Source organism: Notothenia coriiceps, unplaced genomic scaffold, assembly GCF_000735185.1.
Source record: "Notothenia coriiceps isolate Sejong01 unplaced genomic scaffold, NC01 NC01_scaffold00019000, whole genome shotgun sequence".
NCBI classification, from domain to species: domain Eukaryota; kingdom Metazoa; phylum Chordata; class Actinopteri; order Perciformes; family Nototheniidae; genus Notothenia; species Notothenia coriiceps.
This window is the reverse complement of record NW_011351701.1, coordinates 1,783,329-1,802,587: the sequence shown is the minus strand read 5'-3', so window position 1 is coordinate 1,802,587 and position 19,259 is coordinate 1,783,329. Positions and strand designations below refer to the sequence as shown.

Below are 19,259 nucleotides of genomic sequence, written 5' to 3'. Positions count from 1 at the left end.
TAGCATATCATGCTTTAACCACACGGCCATGTTAGGCGCCTGCGGTACGACATCTGGAGCCATGCTACCATTGCCAGGCCAGCACTGGAAACTGCCTCTCCGCGACAAGCAGGAAGTTGCGGAGCTTTGTAGATCTCGGTAGCGGTACACTGGTTGGTAGATAGGAGCTGCTGCCCGGGTCAGAACTGGCCCTTCTTCCCCAATACCGATCGCTAGAAGGGGGTGGCCAATGCATGAAGCGTGGAGCAGCATTTTCTGTTTCAAAAGGAAAAACATGTTAGCACTTTACTCTATTTTATTGTAAAAATCTTAAGGCAATATCGTCTCACCTTGTTGTATAGGACGACAGGTTATGTAGCCAATAAGCATGCAGGAAATCCACAACATCCTGCAGAGAGATTTCATTTTAGATTAGGTTTAAATCTTACCAATCAATAAGCTACAAGTCAGTTGTCTACTTACATGATTTTAGTTAGAGATCCAGGTACATTCAGGATATGTATGCTGTGTGATTTCTTCAAGCAACTGTAGGTAAAGCATAGACAAAAGTGGTTATATTAACAATTTAGCAAAAAGTACAAATAAAAAAAATGAAACACCCAAACCACCGTTAATACCTGCTAACTGCAACAAGCGTCTCCAACAAGCAGCTTTCCACAATGTCTTCAGAATCCAAAGAAGCTTCTTTTAAAGGATCCTCAAGGCTGTGTTAATTACTGTTTAAGTGGGAACACCTGTCAACAAGGACACCTGAGGTGTGTTCAATGTGAAAAGGTCCAGCAACCTTTCATTGACAATACATTGTATGAATCATGAATAAAACATTGAAAAGACACAATTGTGTCGGCCGGGAGCAACCTACATTTATATATTATATGTTTGCAAGTGCGGCTAAAGAATAAAAAATACTAAGTGTTCAAAAAATGTATTAGTTGTTGAATTGTCTTTGTTTTAATTTGTATATAATGCATCCGGAATGACAGACTACACTCAATTAAATTCCATTACATATTAGATGCTGTTTGTTTGAAGCAGCATTCATTCATTACTTTATTTTTTGTGGTCTTTGATGGAAAGCCTTACCTTTACAGTCTATGCTTGGGTAAAGGAGATTTCGTTTGCACTGTCCCAAGAGAGGCAGACACTTACATCCGGTAGAAATGTAAAAAAATAAAACAACTATATTATCCTGTTTACTAACTTGGCTACATTCAAACTTGATCCACGTATGAGAAGCAATAATAGCATTTAAAACATTGAAAAGCTTGTATTAATGACATGAGTGTAGCCTACGTTATGAATATTGAATTCCTGGCATTGTATAAAGAACACGTGATTGACTGTTCTTAGGATGTTATTTTGAAAGATAAAAGCGGAAGTCAAGTGTGTCGGTTAAACAAATAACGGAACTGGGGATAATTGCCACAAGTTGTTTTGTTGAAACCCGTTAAGTAAGGACGAAAGTGTTTTTATCGTAAAGATGGTTGTGTGGTTCTAGTTTTCGTGAAAAAGAAGGGTAGTAATTGTCACGACGTCTAAACTTTATTTTGCCTTGCGTCATGATTTCCAATCATAGGCCGCCGCCAAATGACCGACGAAAAGTTATAGACCGTTACCGTCGATGCAACTAACTGGAGTGGAATGGGAACGGAGACACACTTTAAATTAGAAGATGAATTTCGGTGTCCCCGCTAATTCGCTGCTGCTCTTCCGTGCGTGCGACGAGGGGGACTATGAAACAGCCCGAGGTATCCTGGAGCCCGGAGCCCCAAAAGACTCCGGGAGGCAGAGCAGGCTGCGGTCAGAAGTGGGGTCGGAGTGCAATACCGTGGACATGTTGTCTCTGGTACCGGTGGACTCTACGGACGAGGAGGGGAACACCGCCCTACAGTTTGCCTCAGCCAGCGGTCATGAGAACCTGGTCCGGTTTTTGCTACGAAAGGGGGCATCGGTGGATAGCCGCAACAACTACGGCTGGACCCCGCTGATGCAGGCTGCTAGGTGGGGCTGCGGGCTGAAGTTCATTACACTGTTCTAAAGACATAGGAGAAGGACTCACCAACCTTCATTAAAACTCTGGTGATCTTAAGTTTGTCATGTCATGCTGGTGTTGGTAAAAACTTCACAATACAGTGAAGACATTGTCAGGAGCCACTCTTTAATTTGTCAACTAGAAACGGCCACATTTCTTCCTTTTTTTTGGTTGCATGGAGTTTGGCGGAGCATCATGTGCTTACTATCTTCTTTTTACAATTAAATAAAGCTTTATTCTAATCATTCAGTTGAATTTGAATGTTTTTAGCCCTTTTCTTGGTGCATTTTGGTGTCTGATGCCAACTCGTGTTCATATCTTTACTAATTTTTTCATCATAGTGCCAAGTGTACAGTTAAGTACACACACAAGAAACACCATTTAGTAAAGACCCTGAGATTGGATTAAAAAGGGATAGATAATTCATATCTACTAGCATTGTTATTATGCAAAAATTGCATGTGTCTGCTCCAATGGGTCACACAGCAACGGTCTGATGAACAACATCTGTCTAGCTGTCTATGTAGAGTTCTCACGTGTGTGTGCCAATCTATAAGATGCTCACATTTCCTTTCAAAATTGTGACATAACTTAATTGTCACAATGAAAGTAGGACTGTGCCTTGTCAACTTCCTGAGAGTTGATTCTTAAGCTAGGAAGAAATGTTTACTTAAACCGCATTTCTTATTCTCTGTCCCTTATTCTCCACCCAGGTTTGGTCACCTGACTGTTGCCCACATCCTGTTGGAGAACGGGGCAGAGATTAACGGACGGAACCGGCTCGGTGCAAGTGTTCTGACTATGGCCGCTCGTGGGGGACACACGCATGTAGTCAAGCTACTCCTGGAGAGCGGGGCCTACGCTGATGACTACGATCATCTTGCTATTGCTGCAGAGGCAGTATCCAACGGCAACAACAACAACAGCTGCAGGTAGGGACTGTTTATGCCAGACAAACTAAAACAAAACTACATTTAGATTACCTTTTCTTTTTTAAATGTGTAGTCTTCAACTTTTGTTTATCAGTTTCTTCCAAACTAATGTGGCTTTCTCTTTTACAGTGGGAACGGTTTTGGAGGAAGTGAAAGCTGTCTAGGAGACGGTGGCGGTAGAGAATTCATGGACATCATAGCCTTGATGGTCGCGTCTCAGCATGGCCACGAGGCCACGGTGCGCCTGCTGCTAGAATGGGGCTCTGATGTCAACTTTTCTCAGAAGACCACTGGCTGGGGACCACTGATGGTGGCCACCCTCAGCGGGAAAGTGGGTTCTATGGATAGATAAACCAGATGGACGGATTGTGTGTGATGTGTATCTTTGGAATATCTTGATGAATAAAGTGGGTGTGTTTCGTAGGTGGCTGTGGCTCAGCAGCTGGTGGAGCGAGGAGCGGACCCAGACAGGATCAATGTTCTGTCCAACACGGCCTTTGAACTAGCCATGCAGCTTAAACAGAGGGACATCAAGGCTTATCTGGACTCCATCACCACTGTGCGACCACAGACAGGTAAGGCTTCCTTCCCAGATAGTCTGAAAATGAGTTGAATTCTTGGAACTTATTTTTGTGTTTTTATTAAGTTTAATAGAGAATTTAAATCTGTCTCTTTTTCAACCTGTATCTACAAATGGCAACCTCTCTGTGTGTTACTGTTTTGCAATGCAATTATCACTGATGTGCGAACAATGGCAGCTGTCAGCCTCTTTGATGTTCAATAGCTCTTCTCACCGGCAGCTCTTAGCTCAGTTTTCTTTTCTACATACGAGCCTTTTATTTTGATTTTAAAGGTCATTGCATATGATATGTCCTTCTGAAACTAAACATTAACCTGAGCTCACTTCTGGCTACACTGTTTGACACTTTCATGTAAGCTACCAATCAATAACGATAAATCTGGCTCATACTTTAATGTAAAAGCAGTGCCATTGGCAGAGCTACAAATTATAGGTAAAGCATAATTTAGTGGTTTTACCCTAAATGTATTAAACAATCGTGGCAGCACTGAACATTTTCCTTTTACAGCGTGTTTTAAATATATCTTTAAGTGTAATGTGTTTCTTCTTTCTCTGTTTTTAAAGTACACTTGTGAGTGGGGAGCTCAGCAGTGATTAATATTTATTTACATAACCCTCCTCACACACACTTACACACAGATGATGCTGAGCTATGTGGAGTCAGGCCAAGTAGAACTGTTGTTTCAGTATATCACTGACTTTCTCCACAGACGATGAGAGAAGAAGACCAGATGTGTTCAGTGCTCTCAAGTTGGGTGAGTTAAATCGAACATTCAAAGATTTATCAAAACTAAACACATTAAAGTAGGATTTGTAGTAAAACATGTGTGTTTCTTTACTCAGGAAATTCACAGCTGGTCAAGGAGATCTTGGAGGAGGATCCTACTCAGGTGAACTCATCCAATCAGGAGGGAGCGTCGCCTCTCATGATCGCGGCAGTGAGTGGTCAGCTAGAGGTGGTGCAGCTGATGGTGGATAAGAAGGCCGACATAGACAAACAAGATGGTGTCCATGGGTGGACCGCTTTAATGCAGGCCACCTATCATGGGTAAGAAGGAAATAATTGTAGGTAAATTGATCAAAGGTAATTTTTTTATGATTGCTGACCTTATCCTACTTTCCCACTCTTCTTTTGTGTTCTCTGTCTCCCTCCTCCTTTCAGTAATAAAGACATTGTCAAGTACCTGTTGAGTCAAGGGGCTGATGTCAACCTCCGAGCTAAGAATGGATACACAGCTTTTGATTTGGTCATGTTGCTGAACGACCCAGGTACCCCCCACTTTTATCACTTTACTCTAACACCTCTTTGAGAAAATGTGCTCTTGTTTAAAAACACTTTCCTTCCAAATAAAACGTTATAAATAGCAGAACTAACAAAATCATAAATCCACCATTTGTGAAAACAGCAGAACCCATTTGAAAAGATAATAGCAGGTATTTCTCTCTTTTATCAAGTAATCTTAAGAATGTTTAGTTAGGACATAGTGTGGAGGTACTTGTTATTAAAAAAAATTGTTTTACTCAGTGAATCCTTATTTATTTTCTCTCTTCCTATTTTGGATATTTTTAGATACGGAGTTGGTGCGTCTGTTAGCATCAGTTTGTATGCAAGTAGACAAGGACAAGTCGAAACACCGTGGCAAAGCATTAATAACTCGCTCCAAAAGCCGACAGTCCCTCAATAACGCCCCTGTGCCACCTGACGAGAAGGGAGGCTTAAAGGTAAAAGACAAGTCCTATGAATACAAATCCAAACGATCTAACACTGATCAATTATATTAAACTAAAAATCACATTAACATGTCGGACTTCCTTCCAGTCCTGGTGGAGCCGGATGTCCAATCGGTTCCGTCGGCTTAAGTTGACTCACACCCTGAGGCACAGTCTTTCGTCCAACCGACTGGCTCCATTTCCAGACGATGCTGAAGCTTCATTGGATGCCACAATGAAGGCGGATAGGAAGCAGGCTGCTGTGTCTAATGGGGCGCTGGCATCAACTTCTGCCATGGGGGGGAACGACAACAACACTGCTTGGGCTGTCAAGAGCAAAGATTCTGGTGAGACAGAGAATAATATGAATTCTTCATCCGTTTTAGAGCTAATTACTGTAGTCTGTAACAAATCAGATGTTTAGATTATCAGGGGAACTCTACCAATTTCACACATCAAGTCTATTTGTGCCTTGTGTAGCTCCAGAGTGATCTGCTGCTTTTTAAATGTTGGCATTATTTTTCACGGGTGGGGAGTGACAGCATATCTTCATGTTGATCCTTGAATTCGTAAAGATCTCATACAGTCGTTGTATATCAAAAGACAAGGAGGTCAAATGTGTAAATGTAATTCATTGTTCCCTTTTCAGGTCTTGGCAGGGCAAACTCAGAAAAGGAGGACTTTCTAATAACCACAATGGTAGGAGGGTTGGATTTGATTTAAGCTTGTTGTGATTAAATGACCCTACCTAGACCAAGAGCGTTACTGGATTATTAAACAATGTTTTCTATGCCCTCTAGCTCAGGAGTGGTGCGCCCTTAACCCGTCTGCCCAATGACAAACTCAAAGCGGTGATCCCTCCCTTCCTGCCTCCGTCCAACTTTGAACCGTGGAACTCTGACCGCTCGCGTCTCCTCGGGGAGGGGAAGAGCGAAACACCCCGCCTGCCCATGCCCCCCCAGAGGAAGCTGAACAGCAGTGGAAACTCAGATATTGTGAGTGTTTGTGTGTCAGAGGACTGGTGCTTGTATAAAACCATGTTTGATGTCATTCACATGTCTTTTTTCCTATATTCTCCTCTCAGACTTCTATCAGTCGTGTGGTTAGCAGGTCCATAAAGTTTCCCAGCATCCCTAAAGGCCCTTCCTCATCCTCTCCTTCAAACTCTGGTCACTATCACTCCCCCCACTCTTCAGGAGGCTCCAATGGAGTGGCAGGAATCAACCGGGACTCGCACAACCGTTCAGGTTTACACAAATTAATAAACATACGGTGACACTTAGTTAACTCTAGCCACTTGGTAACGTACTCTTTTGTCCACCAGGGGGCAGCGCAGACAGTGTTCTCTCCCAGATAGCAGCCCAAAGGAAGCGAGCAGCGGGCCTGATAGATGTGAAGGCACAAGCTCCAGAAAAGCTGCCCAGCCAGACCCACAGCCAACCCTCAGTGCCCCCCCCAGCTGACCGCCTGCCGCTGCCTGATATCAGCCTCCCTGAAATCCACTCCCACCAAAGCCTGGTTGCTCCTGACATCCACTCCAGAAGGGTCTGTGTGTTCTCTTCTGTCATAACGGTGTCAAAAAAGTGTTTAAAAAGTGTATTCTATAGTGTCAGTGAATCCACCCTTCTCCTTTGTAGAAGATGGATTTAAAGAAGAGACCTCAGTCTGGTAACTCCTCCACATCCAAGAGCACGTCGCCCACTCTGACTCCGTCTCCCTCCCAAACGCCAAAGCCCCCCAGCGGGCCGGGAGATTCTCTGTCCTCAGCCTCCTCCCATCCTCGCTCCAAGAGCAGTGGTGGCTCGAGCAGTGGAACCATAACGGATGAAGGTGATACCATCGTTCTGTTTGCAACATGTTTGGCCAAGCATTCATTCCACACTTATTTAGCAAGTAGGCTGATGTTTAAGGGAAAGCAGAAACCAATGTTCATTTATGTGCATAAGCATTGATTGCTTTTATTATTTATGCAGTAATTAGTTGTTGGTAACTCATTCTTGATCACTTATGATGGGCCACTTTGTGCTCATTAGATCTTGACATATAATAATGAACACACATGAGTTTTTTTTTTTTAATGTTCTTGCCTTTTCCAGACGAGTTGTCGGGTATTTTGAAGAAACTGTCCCTGGAGAAATACCAGCCCATATTTGAGGAACAGGAGGTATTTGTCAAAATTGAATTCCAACACATTTTTCCTTCAGATATGAAGTCTGTCTCTTTCTTTCGATTTTGATTGTTCTGTTCTCAAAGCAAATGGACCGACTTTCCCATAACATCGTTTTTTGAAAGGAATGCATGGACTGAACAGTTTTGCCCTCATATTGAGGTGAAAGTTGTAGATATCTAATTTATTGCACATGGTTCATACAGTGTTTTTTTCTCGTCTTTTAGGTGGACATGGAGGCATTCCTGACTCTAACAGATGGAGACCTGAGGGAGCTGGGTATTAAAACAGACGGACCCCGACAACAGATCTTGGCTGCCATATCAGAGCTCAATGCTGGGAAGGTGCATACCTTTGAAAAAAACGTTTTCTCTCCAGGAAAACTTTGTTTCCATTCATCTCTGTAATCTAACTATTGACAGCAGAAATAGACAGAAATGCTTTGAATAAGTACAGGATTAGTATCATCTTTGCCTGAGAATGTTAACTTGTTCTAATACTGCTGTTGGTTGTCATCAGGGCCGTGAAAGGCAGATCCTTCAAGAGACCATCCATAACTTCCAGTCTTCCTTTGGTAGCAGCGCCAGTAACACAAGACAACCAGGTGAATCACGCTGTGAGTGTCAAAAAACTAAGCTATCAAATCCAGTGGAGAAATTTGAGCACGTAAACATGCAAAGACAACATCATAATCTGTCTCCCTACCACTTTATCTGATTTCTTTTCTTTTTTCCCTAGCACCAACAGGTTGGATGAGACACCAGGTTCGTTCCTCCAACAAAAGGTAGCCTAGCAGCCCAGATGTGCAACAGGAAGTACATCAAAGGTACTTGGAATAAGACTAAAATGCTGGCAACCTACAGCCAAGGTACGACTTAAATGGAGTCTTCTGGACGTGTCCCAGACTACTCGTGCAATGGAATGCTGCAGCAAAACAACCAACAAGACCCTGACCCTGCTTATAGGATCAATCCCATTAAATAATTCCTCTTATGGATCCTAAAGCAGGAAAGGTATGACAGGGCTGGTTGAGTCCAAAGCAGAATAATTTGCAACGCACAAATGTCGCAAAATCTACTGCTAATGCAGCGAAAAGGGTTACGCAAAGGGGTTTGAGAGTAGAGAGTATCCGAACAAATGTGAGAGACACAGCCTATGTATTGTTAAAACGGAAAGGTAAGTCAGGAGAAAGAAAGAGACAGATTATGAGTATAACAAATACCTACAGGTACTGTATTAGTGATACTGTGATTGAGACTTAAAAGGTGCACTGATGAGAAAAGAATATGAAGTGAGGGAAAAAAGGGATAAGCAAAGGTTTATTATAGTCATCCATTCTCTGGGACAGTTTTTATTAGTGTGTTTATGTCTTCATTTTATAATATGTTTCTTAATGCTCTTAATGTCTTTCATTTTTGTAAAGCACTTTGAATTGCCTTGTGTTGAAAGGTGCTATATAAATAAACGTGCCTTGCCTTATAGACCACTATGTAAAAAAAGAGGATTTTTATTTAGTAGTTAAATAAACATTATGATGATGCATAAGGTTTTTTTTTTTTTTACTGTTCAAGGTTTTATTTGACTTAGAATGAGAGGACATTGGCAAAAACCCATTTGGGGATTGTTTTATGAGCAGTATACATTAAGATTTAAAGACAGGCATTGTGCAAAAGTTTCCACTGAGCCTGTTCTATGTTTTTGCATCTGGCTCCGTCCTTACGAAGCACTACATCATTCCAAAATATTCGGTACTTAAAATCCAAGATTTAAATCCACCATGGTTTGTGTTCACATGGGTCGGATCAATATGAGATGAAACCGATATCATATCCTGTTTAGTATCGTTCTGAGCCTGTGGAAAGGTGAGTAAACGCTTTCAAAGAAGAATCTGGATGCTGAATTGAATCATTAAAAACAGGAATGAAATCTGTGAAATGCTCCAGAACAAAAATAAACTGAATATAAACTCTATTTATTGGTGTTTGGGTTTAATAGTTGGAAACCAGGTTCCACAAGGTGGCAGTGACCTTCTATTCATGTGTGATGGTTATGTTAAGCTCCCTAAAATGCGTCCTTGCTCATTTGTACTTGAATGTCTAAGTGATTTTACTCACCTTGTGATTCTTCTACTTTTGTGAAAAGCTATGTTTTAGCATTTACCATTATGCTGTAATTTTCTCTTTTAGGTTCTCGTTAAAACCACTGTAACCAATGTAAAAAAGAAAAGTGTTCTACTACTGAAACTAAGAGATCTTTTCCAGAGAAGTTTAAGAAGCATACAAATACTCTGCTTCAAATATTTCAATAAGGTCTGGCATGGTTCTATTATTATTGAACTTTTTTTTCAATTCCCTTCCCAGTTTATAAATATAATTTTTTTTTTGAAAGGCAATCTGCTGGATACCTGAACAATCAGTTCTCTTTGTATCTGCATTGGACACTCATCATACTTGTCCAAGTCCAATTCTGGATCATGAATTGCTTCCAAACCTTATGTTACAAAATCCTGCTTGTACATTTATGTTTTACACTAAGGTTTATGTTCAAAAGTGAAGCTCAAATATCCAAGTGAAGTTAGTTAAGTTAAGTTTTCATTAGACACTGTGAGCAAGATCAGCTAAGCGAATGTGTTTTAAATTAGAACTCCTTGATTAAACACAGCCCGACCCCAACACATGACCAAATAGTGACACTGGGGTTGTCGAAATAATTTGTGATGACCTGGATAAAGACTGGCCCGACAGACGTGGTTCCTGTAGAGTTTAATGAAAAGCATCACTCAATGTAGAAAAGCTTTCCTCTCCGGGGCTGTGGCAGATTGAGTGTTCAGATGTACAGTCATATGTTAGCTGTACAAAAAAGCAGGAGAGAAATACATTTGGAATATATCAACATTGCTGTGGCATGTGGGCAGCAAATGGAGTGACTCATTCAATTTCCTCCCAATTGAATTGATTCACATATGGTTTTGATTGGATTCTAATACCATTTAATAATATTGTCAAAACAGTAGTCATGCAGTAGTTAAATTAACAACATATACAGATCATGGCTCCCTTAAAGAAGTCACAAATGTAAATACTCACCATTTCTTTGATTTTGTAAATTATTTTCTTTAAAACTCTATTTGTAACTCTTCTGCTACTGGTAAGATTCCGACAGTCTTAGCCAAGATATCTGCCTCATCAGCTGAAAATGGACCTGTCTGTGGTAAAAACGGCTGACTGAAGAACCCTGAGTTAAGATCTCCAGAAGAGATACTTTTTCATTAAGGGCCAGTTTTCCGATCTTCATTGCCTGTCACAGTACATATTGTACTTCTAAAAGGACACACTAAGGATAGACTAAACTAAACCTTACCGGTATATTGTACATGTGTAAGAAAATATACAATACTGTCAAGATTTAAGGAAGCTTTGAAGATTCACGCATGCAAATGTGCTGCAAAAGTCTATTTTAAGATAATTGAACTATGGTCAGCTCAATAATTTACATGTTCAAATCTACTCTAATCTACCTGTTAAAAGAAATGCAAGATAAATTGAAAAATCTTAAACCCAATGAGTTGTGATGGTACTGTCCTCCCACAGGTGTGTGTGCAGGTGTTTGGGACTCCGTTGCCCAACATGGAGTAGTATCCTGTCATTTGGGAATCTTCCCTAAAAGCTTGGACGTCATTACAATGAAATTCACTTTGTGGCCTCTGGCTGTACAAGCCTGTGCGGTTTTTGTATGTGCATCACCCAGGGCAATGGCTTTACTACTGTGTGTGTGTGTGTGTGTGTGTGTGTGTGTGTGTGTGTGTGTGTGTGTGTGTGTGTGTGTGTGTGTGTGTGTGTGTCATGATGCTTGGTCACTCAGACTCTGATTTAGTTGGGGGCAGGATAGAGCCCTCTGGAGCTTTCTCTGTGCACAGTGAACTCTCATATTTTAGGTTGGGACCTGTCGGCTCTAACAAGTCACTCAAACTGTACAAGTGTTAGCTATTGTTAATTAAGGCTACAAGTGCATTTAATAAACAGCATGCACATCTATTGTTTATCTAAAAAATATTGCTGACTGTCAGCGTTCATTCTAGCAACATTTACTAATTCGGATTTCCCAGAATCCTCTGTTACACAACACTTTGCCCCTTTCCCTGTATCTCTGCCCCCCTTTATTTTGGTGTGTACTTCACAATCTCACACAGATACAAATGGATTCACTAAAACAGGATGTTGCAGTGACATAATAATAAACCTCAACCTCCCTCTGACCCTGGTGCTGAACATAAAATGACCTCCGAAATACTCAAATCCAAATATATCAACCAAAGATTATCCCCACAAAAACTGAAACACAATTTCCCCTCTCAAACGAATCGGCAGCCCTGGACGCGGGGAGACGTGGCAGGAAAGCACCAGTTTGAAGTGTCCTGTATTTTGTAGCATTTGGCTCCATTTGGGGATTTGGGGATATGCCTTGTCTGTAGCGAGGGAAAAACTGATTTGGAGATAAAAAAACACTGTAATATAGCTGCACTATTGTTGATATTGGGATGAATAAATCCTGTATATGCCTGTCTTTACATAACAAATTAGATCAGCAAGATAAATTAAGTGATTTTTCTGACCATTTTGCTTGACTCAAAAATCTCACATATAGTTTTGATTAACACCTTTTTTCCAATCGTACAGAGCATATTTGAATCTTAGAATTGTCTTGAAGATAAGAGCAGTCTTTTGGATCCCTAACAATCTGTAATGACTGCTTTAAGTATCTCAGAATTGTGAATTTTCTCTGTTTTGTAGTTATATTCTGTCATGTCATGCAGTTCACTCAGTGCCTTTCAGTTCATTGTCTAATTTTGTCCTGGATTTCAGTCTCATGGTCTTATGCGATCAAGGCAGATCTATTCCTTGTCCTTATAAAACCTTCAATCTGTTCAAATGTGGTATTAAACACATCAGGGTTAGGGTTTGTTCCAGAATTTGTGAAAGCAAATGGATTCCAAATTAGTTGCTGGAGTGTTTCTGCACTGTAAGGCTCAGAACATGCATCCTGTTTGACCTAGCCGGACCTCTTCAACTGGTCATGTCCATTAAACATTATCTGCTTTCATGGATTATACTCCACAAATCCTGACAACACAATTCCTACTTTGCAACAGCGTTTTCTGATTTCAGGGTCATCTATGGTTCATCACATATATCCGCATCGTTGTTAAAATTGACAACATTTGGACCAACAACTTAAATTCCACTGTATTTAGTGTTACATGTTAATTATGTTTTTGGTTTGTTTTTCTGATATCGACCATCCCATCCATTATGAATGTCCATTAGAATCAGACTTGTCATGTCCCTGCTCTGCACGCCTCCTGAAATCCCCTGGTGACGCTAACACAGACATTATAATCAATGAAAGCCATACTATTGCAGCTGGCAGATGGCTTTCAGGAAGTCCTACTTGGCTCCGTGGTCATTGTTCTGAAATGTGTATCAAACCACACACACCTGCTGTAAGCACACACACACAGACATGCACTCACAGGCACCCAGGGTCGCGTGCTAAGGTCTGTCCCTGCGGTGTTAGCGGAGCTTTAAGCCTGAGCTAATCTGGAAGGCAGCTTGGATAGTGTTGCCAGTGGATTTGCATTGATACTAAAGGCCCCAGTGGCTTTAATGGCAGCCTCTGACAGCCTTAAAAGGACCTCAGGACCTCTTCAACCCCTGATGGATACATTAATACAATGAGTTTTTCTGAAAATGATCTTAGATGGAGCCCCATAAAAGCACCACATATTGGCTATGTTACTATAGACTCCCTTGCTATCTTTATAAGTATTTTTGATTGAATAGAAATTAAGTCTTCGAGAGATTGCATTTGCTTAATGTGTGTTTCTGCAGTGCAGGATATGTTTAAAATTGAATTTAAAGTAACTTCACGAATTGACCATTATGTTACACTTTTCTTGTGCTAGCCTTCTAGATATTTAAGAAATACTATAAGTAAAGGATATTTTATTTGTCTCTTTTTTCTGTACTCTCAAGAGATTATACTGTATAACAGCCAATATGTATTTGCCTTCATTATGTCATAAAGTTTATTAATTTTGTTGGGCAATAAGGACATTTTTGTAAAATGCATAGATAGAATCAAACCCACTGCCACCCTTAAGCATAGTTGCCTATTTCTGGTTGCATGGCTGATCACATATGGCACTACGTCACCAAATTGGTTCTCCTCTACCATGTCATCTTTATTTAAAGACAAAAAGTGTTTATTTATTTATGCATGCATGATACACATAAATACACAACAGCAATTTGTGTTGTATTGATTGTGTGTAGTGCTTGAATGTGTACACTAGGATGCAGTACAGTAGACTGTCTTACAAACTAAAAAATACTTTGCATTTATTCTCAGACTATTCTTGGATTTTATTCTTTGACAAGACACAAAATATTACAGTGGTATACTTTATTAGGTTAACGTTTTACAAGCAGAATTTTTTTTTAAACCTTTTTCAAAAGCTCTGAAACATGTTTTAAAAACACCTGATTTGACATGCCATGCTTCCTTTTTCTACATTACACATCTTAATTGTAGAATCACAAAGCATGGAGAAAGGACCCTGTCCTGGTGTTTTTTCTCTGATAACAACCAGAGCAGTATCAAAAAGTCAGTATCATTTGTTGCTAGTGGTTTTTTTCTTGCAGGCATTTTTCCAGATGGGATCCAACATTTATCCAAAGTTCAAGCATGAGTGCATTTAATTGCTTATCGCAACCACATAAGCCTTTTTGATGACTAAAATAGTTGTAAACCGATGCAAGAACAAACTGTTTTGCATCATGTAAATCCACATGCATTTGAGGAAGTCTGCGGATGCATACCATAAAGCCAAGTTTACACGACGTCTTCCATTCTATTTACCGTAGACCGTGTATAATCGCTTTATCGATCAATGAATAATTACATTACGTTGCAATATTCAACATACATTGAATTACTTAGTGATTTCAACCAGATTGCAATAGCATTTCCGGTTTAGAATTCCAAAATAAAACTACACACAACAATATCGCTATCGAGGATGTGTTCCAATTCTTATTAAGAAAATGATATACAGGACAAAGTGCAACATTGGCACCATCAACACTACAATTATACCGGCAACAGCACACTATACAAATACAATTTTACTCCTCCACAGATTAACTACATCATGTAGTTAGATCCATAGATATATATAAACAAATATATATCTATGGTTAGATCGGTGACAACTTAATGCTTTTGTTTTGAAGGCATTAGTGTATTTCCGGTGTAAACTTGTTGTTAGTTAGTTGTTAGTTGCTTGACGCAGCTGCCAAATCTGTCCCAGAAAGCCAACTTGAATTTAAAAGTCCACAGAATAAATTGGTCGGTAAAAAGAAGCCCGGTCCCGTCCAACGCACCATAACCCTATATGCAAGTATAGCAGGTTTCGCTTTTAACTGTTTGTTTGTTTTCTAAAGGGTTGTAAAAGTCTCTCAGGTCCCTGACTGCCGTCGACCGCGGAAAGCCTCGATCTGAATCTGGAGATTTGTGCTTCTGCAGCCCTTCGCGTGTGATCCCTCCCCTCGCACTGCTCCGAAAATGTGTGTGTGCGGCGCGCGGCTGCGCTCGGGTCGGGTTGGGCTACTGCTACTTTCATGTGCTCCTCGTAAATATAAAAACCAACCAAGAATTCAATTTAACTTAACAAAAAAATACACATTATTTAGTCAATATAGCACATTAATAGGCTACACCGTTTTCGGTGACGTATATACATATTTTAGTAAGCCAAACAGATGATGTGGCCACAAAATAAAGAGAACATGCTTTTGGAGGCGCAAATTCATAATTTTGTTTATACAATTATGCAAAAACGTATATAAGCTTCAATGATACAATGTGTATGCAGTTATTGTTGTTATACTAAGTATTACAGTAGCGTAATTGCAACACACGTACATGAAACTGGAAAGCTATATTGAAAGACCGAAATGCACATAAGCGGACAGTACTTGAAAGCAGCAGGACTAAGCCCGTGTGTGCGTGCGCGTGCGTGTGTGTGTGCGAAAGTGTGTGCGCTGGCGCTCTGTTTGTGAGGCAGAGAGTTGCGTGCGAAGAGCTCGACATGTCATTCAGAGGAATCCGCCACCTGAAACGCGAGGAAGTGAAGGCGACTCAATTGGGTATAAAGCATCAGCCAACATCTGCTCCGAGCAGTGCAAAGCTGATGAAAACATCAGTTCGGAGCTCATACAGGACCTCTGCGATTTATTTTATTTCCTTTGGATTTATTTGGCATTACCGAGTCGGTGCATCCAAGGAGACGCATCTCTTTTCGGCACTTTAAGTGAATGTGACTCCACAGCCATCACTATACTGGAATTAATTGACATCCCCAGGGATTTTTGGTCAGTGCTTTTATTATTTTTATGTAATTTTTTTGTCTTAAAAAGCAATATTATTGTATTCTTTATTTTAAACGACGCGGCATGTCTTCCGTTGCTAATGATTGATTGGATGAGTTGCACCTGTGTGTTTTGTCATTTGTAACTACTGGCCATTATTTGTGAACCGTTAACCTCAGATGCCTCATATTTGACTAATTAAGACATATAGTTAGCATAATTAGTATTACAAGCAGGGATTTGATCCATTTCATCTGGAATGACTTGCATGTGTAAAGTTTCTTGCACCAGGCATATTTAAGTTAACGTCTTTTCTGTCTCCTCCGCAGCGCACCTGTTACCTCCACAGAGCGCAAGATCATGATCCCTCCGGGAGACTGCATGTATGCGGGCAGAAAGAGGAGGAAGCCCGTCCAAAAACAGTTAAGAAGCTCTTTTGAATAAGTTGCATTTAAGTCAATGTTTGCTTACACATGGTTGCACATCTGTTTAGTGCTTTTTCTGCTGACCTGCAGGGAAAACGTCACTCTACCGTATGTTAAAAGTAGCTAATGAATCAGGAAGTTAGAGGAACAACTAGGTGTGAATATAACGGTATTTGCCTTATTTGGTATTGACTGCCAGTATTAATGATCAATTCTATAATCATAGCATTGTTTTTGTAAAAATTATATTAATTAATAATATAGCATTTCTTATTATACGGCTATGCACGTAAGCTTAATGTTTGCTACAGATTTCTATCTTATAAGAAATGGGGGAAAACAAACCTCTTGATCACTAATTATTATTTTATTAATTATTATAGTTGTTTTTGTTGATTCTTTTACTTTGCATGTTACACCTCTTTACCCACAGGCATAGAAGTCACGGCATGTGTTTGGTTGGCAGTGTTTTAGGTACATATCCTTTTGAATTTAGGTTACAACAGTTTTTAGGCCATCTTGTCAGCTGATGTCATGAATAGTGAATCTAAGTTATATAAGAATTTTTGAGGGGGGAAGTGGTAATTTAAGTAGGCCTGTGGCATTTATAAAGTTTCCATGTAATGCGCTGCCTTTGCTGCATAGCTGAAAGAAAGTCTTTGCCACATCAAAATAATACATAATACTTACATTTGTAGTCTGCTAAATGTGCGATTAGATAGGATTTCAATTATAAGTGCCTCCAGTTATCAATTACATTTCCTTGTTTAATCATGAATAATTATGTTGTTACTCGGCTGAATAATCAGCTTATACCTTGATAGTTATAGGTTTTTCTTTGTATGTTTTCCAATATTGGGACTGGAGAATATGTATTTATATATTTACCAGAATACAGCACTTTTCAAAGTTTTCATGTAAAGTATTCTTTCGCTTTGGGGATGATCAGAAACTGTCAGCTGTGGAAATTGGAGCTGACCATTACATATGGGATCATGCTAAGTTCAGCCCGTAACTCTGTCGTAGCCCATACTAAAATACACATAACTCTTTGCCCAAGGAGCATTTTACTTTCCCTGCAGCACTGAGGAGGACATTGAAATATTTATAGTACTTTTAATATCAAGAGTTGAAGCTGTCGCAATACATTTATTTAACCAGCCTACGGGATTTATTTCAGTTGAAAGGTTTTCTGCAGGGGTAAAGACACTTTTAACTAGTGTTGTGAAGAAACACATCTAACTGCAAATTAAAAAGACTTGTCATTGGTGGTTACACAAATGAGTGTGGTGCGTTGTGCACTGGGGAACTCAAAAGCAAATACAGGGCAGAATTAGGGACTTGCAGAATGTGGTTTATTTGATCATATCTCTCTTCTTGGGTCGGTGGAGTGCTTGCCATTCTTAACCACACAAAACATGATTAAGGAGAAAACATATTACACGAAAATGACAGCTATCTTTTTGGAAACAATTTATTTAAAATACATTTGTTTGGTGCAAGTAAAATAGTTTTTGAGTAAAACATCGCTGCACTTTTAAGTGCATATGAGTTTGTTTTTGCTGAAATAAGAGTTTCAATTAGGAAATATATAAATCACTCATAATTATAATACATTTAAACTAAATAAAAAAAGCCATGGTCATGTCGAGTGGATGAGATTTAAAGTAACTTTGTCATTCACTGTAGCACGTCTCCAACTAGTGCAGTTAGTCCCTGCCTGTGTGCTGCTGTCATGCACTGCCTGGAGCTTCTCAGTGTAGTCAAGTATGTCCCAACTAAACACATGACTTAGTCGGAGCCATGTAGCTGTAACTATTCTTATTTTACAGCTGAATGCATGACTTTGAAAGAAAACATGTCTATACAAACACACGTCCATTTAACCCCGTCTATCTCTTTTCACTCTGTCTGTCTCGTCATCAGGAAGCAGTCCTCTACCAATGAGAAAACCAACCCGTCCAAGCGGCACAGAGACAGGCTGAACGCTGAGCTGGACCGGCTGGCCAGCCTGCTGCCCTTCCCCCCGGATGTCATCTCCAAGCTGGACAAGCTGTCCGTGCTGCGCCTCGCAGTGTCCTACCTCCGCGTCAAGAGTTTCTTCCAAGGTAAGAAAAAAGTGTGTGTGTGTGTGTGTGTGTGTGTGTGTGTGTGTGTGTGTGTGTGNGTTTTGAGATTTCTTTAAATGTCGTTGCCATGAAACACGGTTTTCTCATAACTTCAGTGAAAATACTCCAAACAGCCCAGAACTTCACAGGTTTGGTAACGATGGTTACCAAACCTGTGAAGTTCTGGGCTGTTTGGAGTATTTTCACTGAAGTTATGAGAAAACCGTGTTTCATGGCAACGACATTTAAAGAAATCTCAAAACTGTCCCGTAGATGTCTTCACGGCTGGACTGTTAGCACACTGCTATCTGAAGTCTGCTGCTCTGAGCATGTCAGTGGGAGTGATGACATCATCGTGTTCCATTACACAGGTGTTTATATTTGAGCTAATGAGGTGTCCAGATATCAAAGGTTTCCATTGTTCTGAATGAGAGATAAACCTCTTACATGTGAACGTTTTGTGGAAGAACCGTAACAGATATCTGTGAAATTTCAAAACGTGAAGCATGTCAAGGAAGTTGAGTATCTGAAGTGTAATTCATTTTGTGTAGTTTCGGGTTAATAATGTGGCCTTTTTGGCAGTTTAACTACAGGTGTGCGGCTGACGCGGTGAGGAAATATCAGCCTGAAATTACAATGGGGTTTAATGGAGGAATGTTGAACGTTTTTGTCACTTCATGCCCTCAAGAGGCATTTTGTTTTATTATTTTGCTTAATTATTTGTCATTTTTCAAGCTACGAGATCTTTTCCTACGTTTGTCATGATAAATTATGTCTCAGGAATGTAGGGTTTGGGAATTATGGCAGTTTTAAAAAAATATATGAAGGCAAATTTCAAGATTTTCTATACCCTCTAGCTGTGACATCACGCACTCT

General features: G+C 40.1%; 2 protein-coding genes and 1 long non-coding RNA gene across 6 annotated transcripts in view; 2 read left to right on the top strand and 1 right to left on the bottom strand.

The window, feature by feature from the left end:
- Positions 1-129: 129 nt before the first annotated feature.
- On the bottom strand, positions 130-1,098 carry LOC104951602 (uncharacterized). The gene is made up of 5 exons (XR_799037.1): positions 1,084-1,098; positions 618-734; positions 463-525; positions 330-388; positions 130-255 (listed from the first exon to the last, which is right to left on the bottom strand). It is a non-coding gene; the product is annotated as an uncharacterized lncRNA (long non-coding RNA).
- A 289-nt stretch (positions 1,099-1,387) lies between these two features.
- On the top strand, positions 1,388-14,025 carry LOC104951601 (ankyrin repeat and SAM domain-containing protein 6). 4 transcript variants are annotated; one of them, XM_010778299.1, is made up of 19 exons: positions 1,388-2,001; positions 2,746-2,964; positions 3,094-3,295; positions 3,389-3,539; positions 4,255-4,299; positions 4,388-4,592; positions 4,707-4,813; positions 5,115-5,266; positions 5,364-5,601; positions 5,904-5,953; positions 6,055-6,249; positions 6,339-6,501; positions 6,579-6,799; positions 6,892-7,084; positions 7,351-7,418; positions 7,649-7,765; positions 7,941-8,025; positions 8,160-8,224; positions 14,013-14,025. In XM_010778299.1, the coding sequence occupies exons 1-18, from the start codon at positions 1,673-1,675 to the stop codon at positions 8,207-8,209; spliced, it is 2,790 nt and encodes a 929-aa protein (XP_010776601.1). In that variant the 5' UTR covers positions 1,388-1,672; the 3' UTR covers positions 8,210-8,224; positions 14,013-14,025. The 4 variants fall into 4 exon arrangements, with proteins under 4 accessions (XP_010776601.1, XP_010776599.1, XP_010776600.1 ...); XM_010778297.1 differs by having other exon boundaries at positions 7,941-8,037; XM_010778298.1 differs by lacking the exon at positions 14,013-14,025 and having other exon boundaries at positions 8,160-9,376.
- The window catches only part of LOC104951648 (uncharacterized), a 14,021-nt gene continuing 2,984 nt past the window's right edge, over positions 8,223-19,259 (top strand). Inside the window, exons 1-4 of the mRNA XM_010778357.1 lie at positions 8,223-8,289; positions 15,547-15,853; positions 16,180-16,272; positions 18,202-18,394. Of these exons, the coding sequence (XP_010776659.1) occupies positions 8,223-8,289; positions 15,547-15,853; positions 16,180-16,272; positions 18,202-18,394 (660 nt within the window). The remainder of the gene's footprint in view (positions 8,290-15,546; positions 15,854-16,179; positions 16,273-18,201; positions 18,395-19,259) is intronic.

Excerpts from the sequence above, each read along its gene's own strand:
- LOC104951601 (XM_010778297.1), top strand. The coding sequence starts at position 1,673 with ATGAATTTCGGTGTCCCCGCTAATTCGCTGCTGCTCTTCCGTGCGTGC. Across the intron at positions 5,954-6,054 it reads ACTTTCTAATAACCACAATG|CTCAGGAGTGGTGCGCCCTT; the intron begins GTAGGAGGGTTG and ends TATGCCCTCTAG. Across the intron at positions 7,085-7,350 it reads TGGAACCATAACGGATGAAG|ACGAGTTGTCGGGTATTTTG; the intron begins GTGATACCATCG and ends TGCCTTTTCCAG.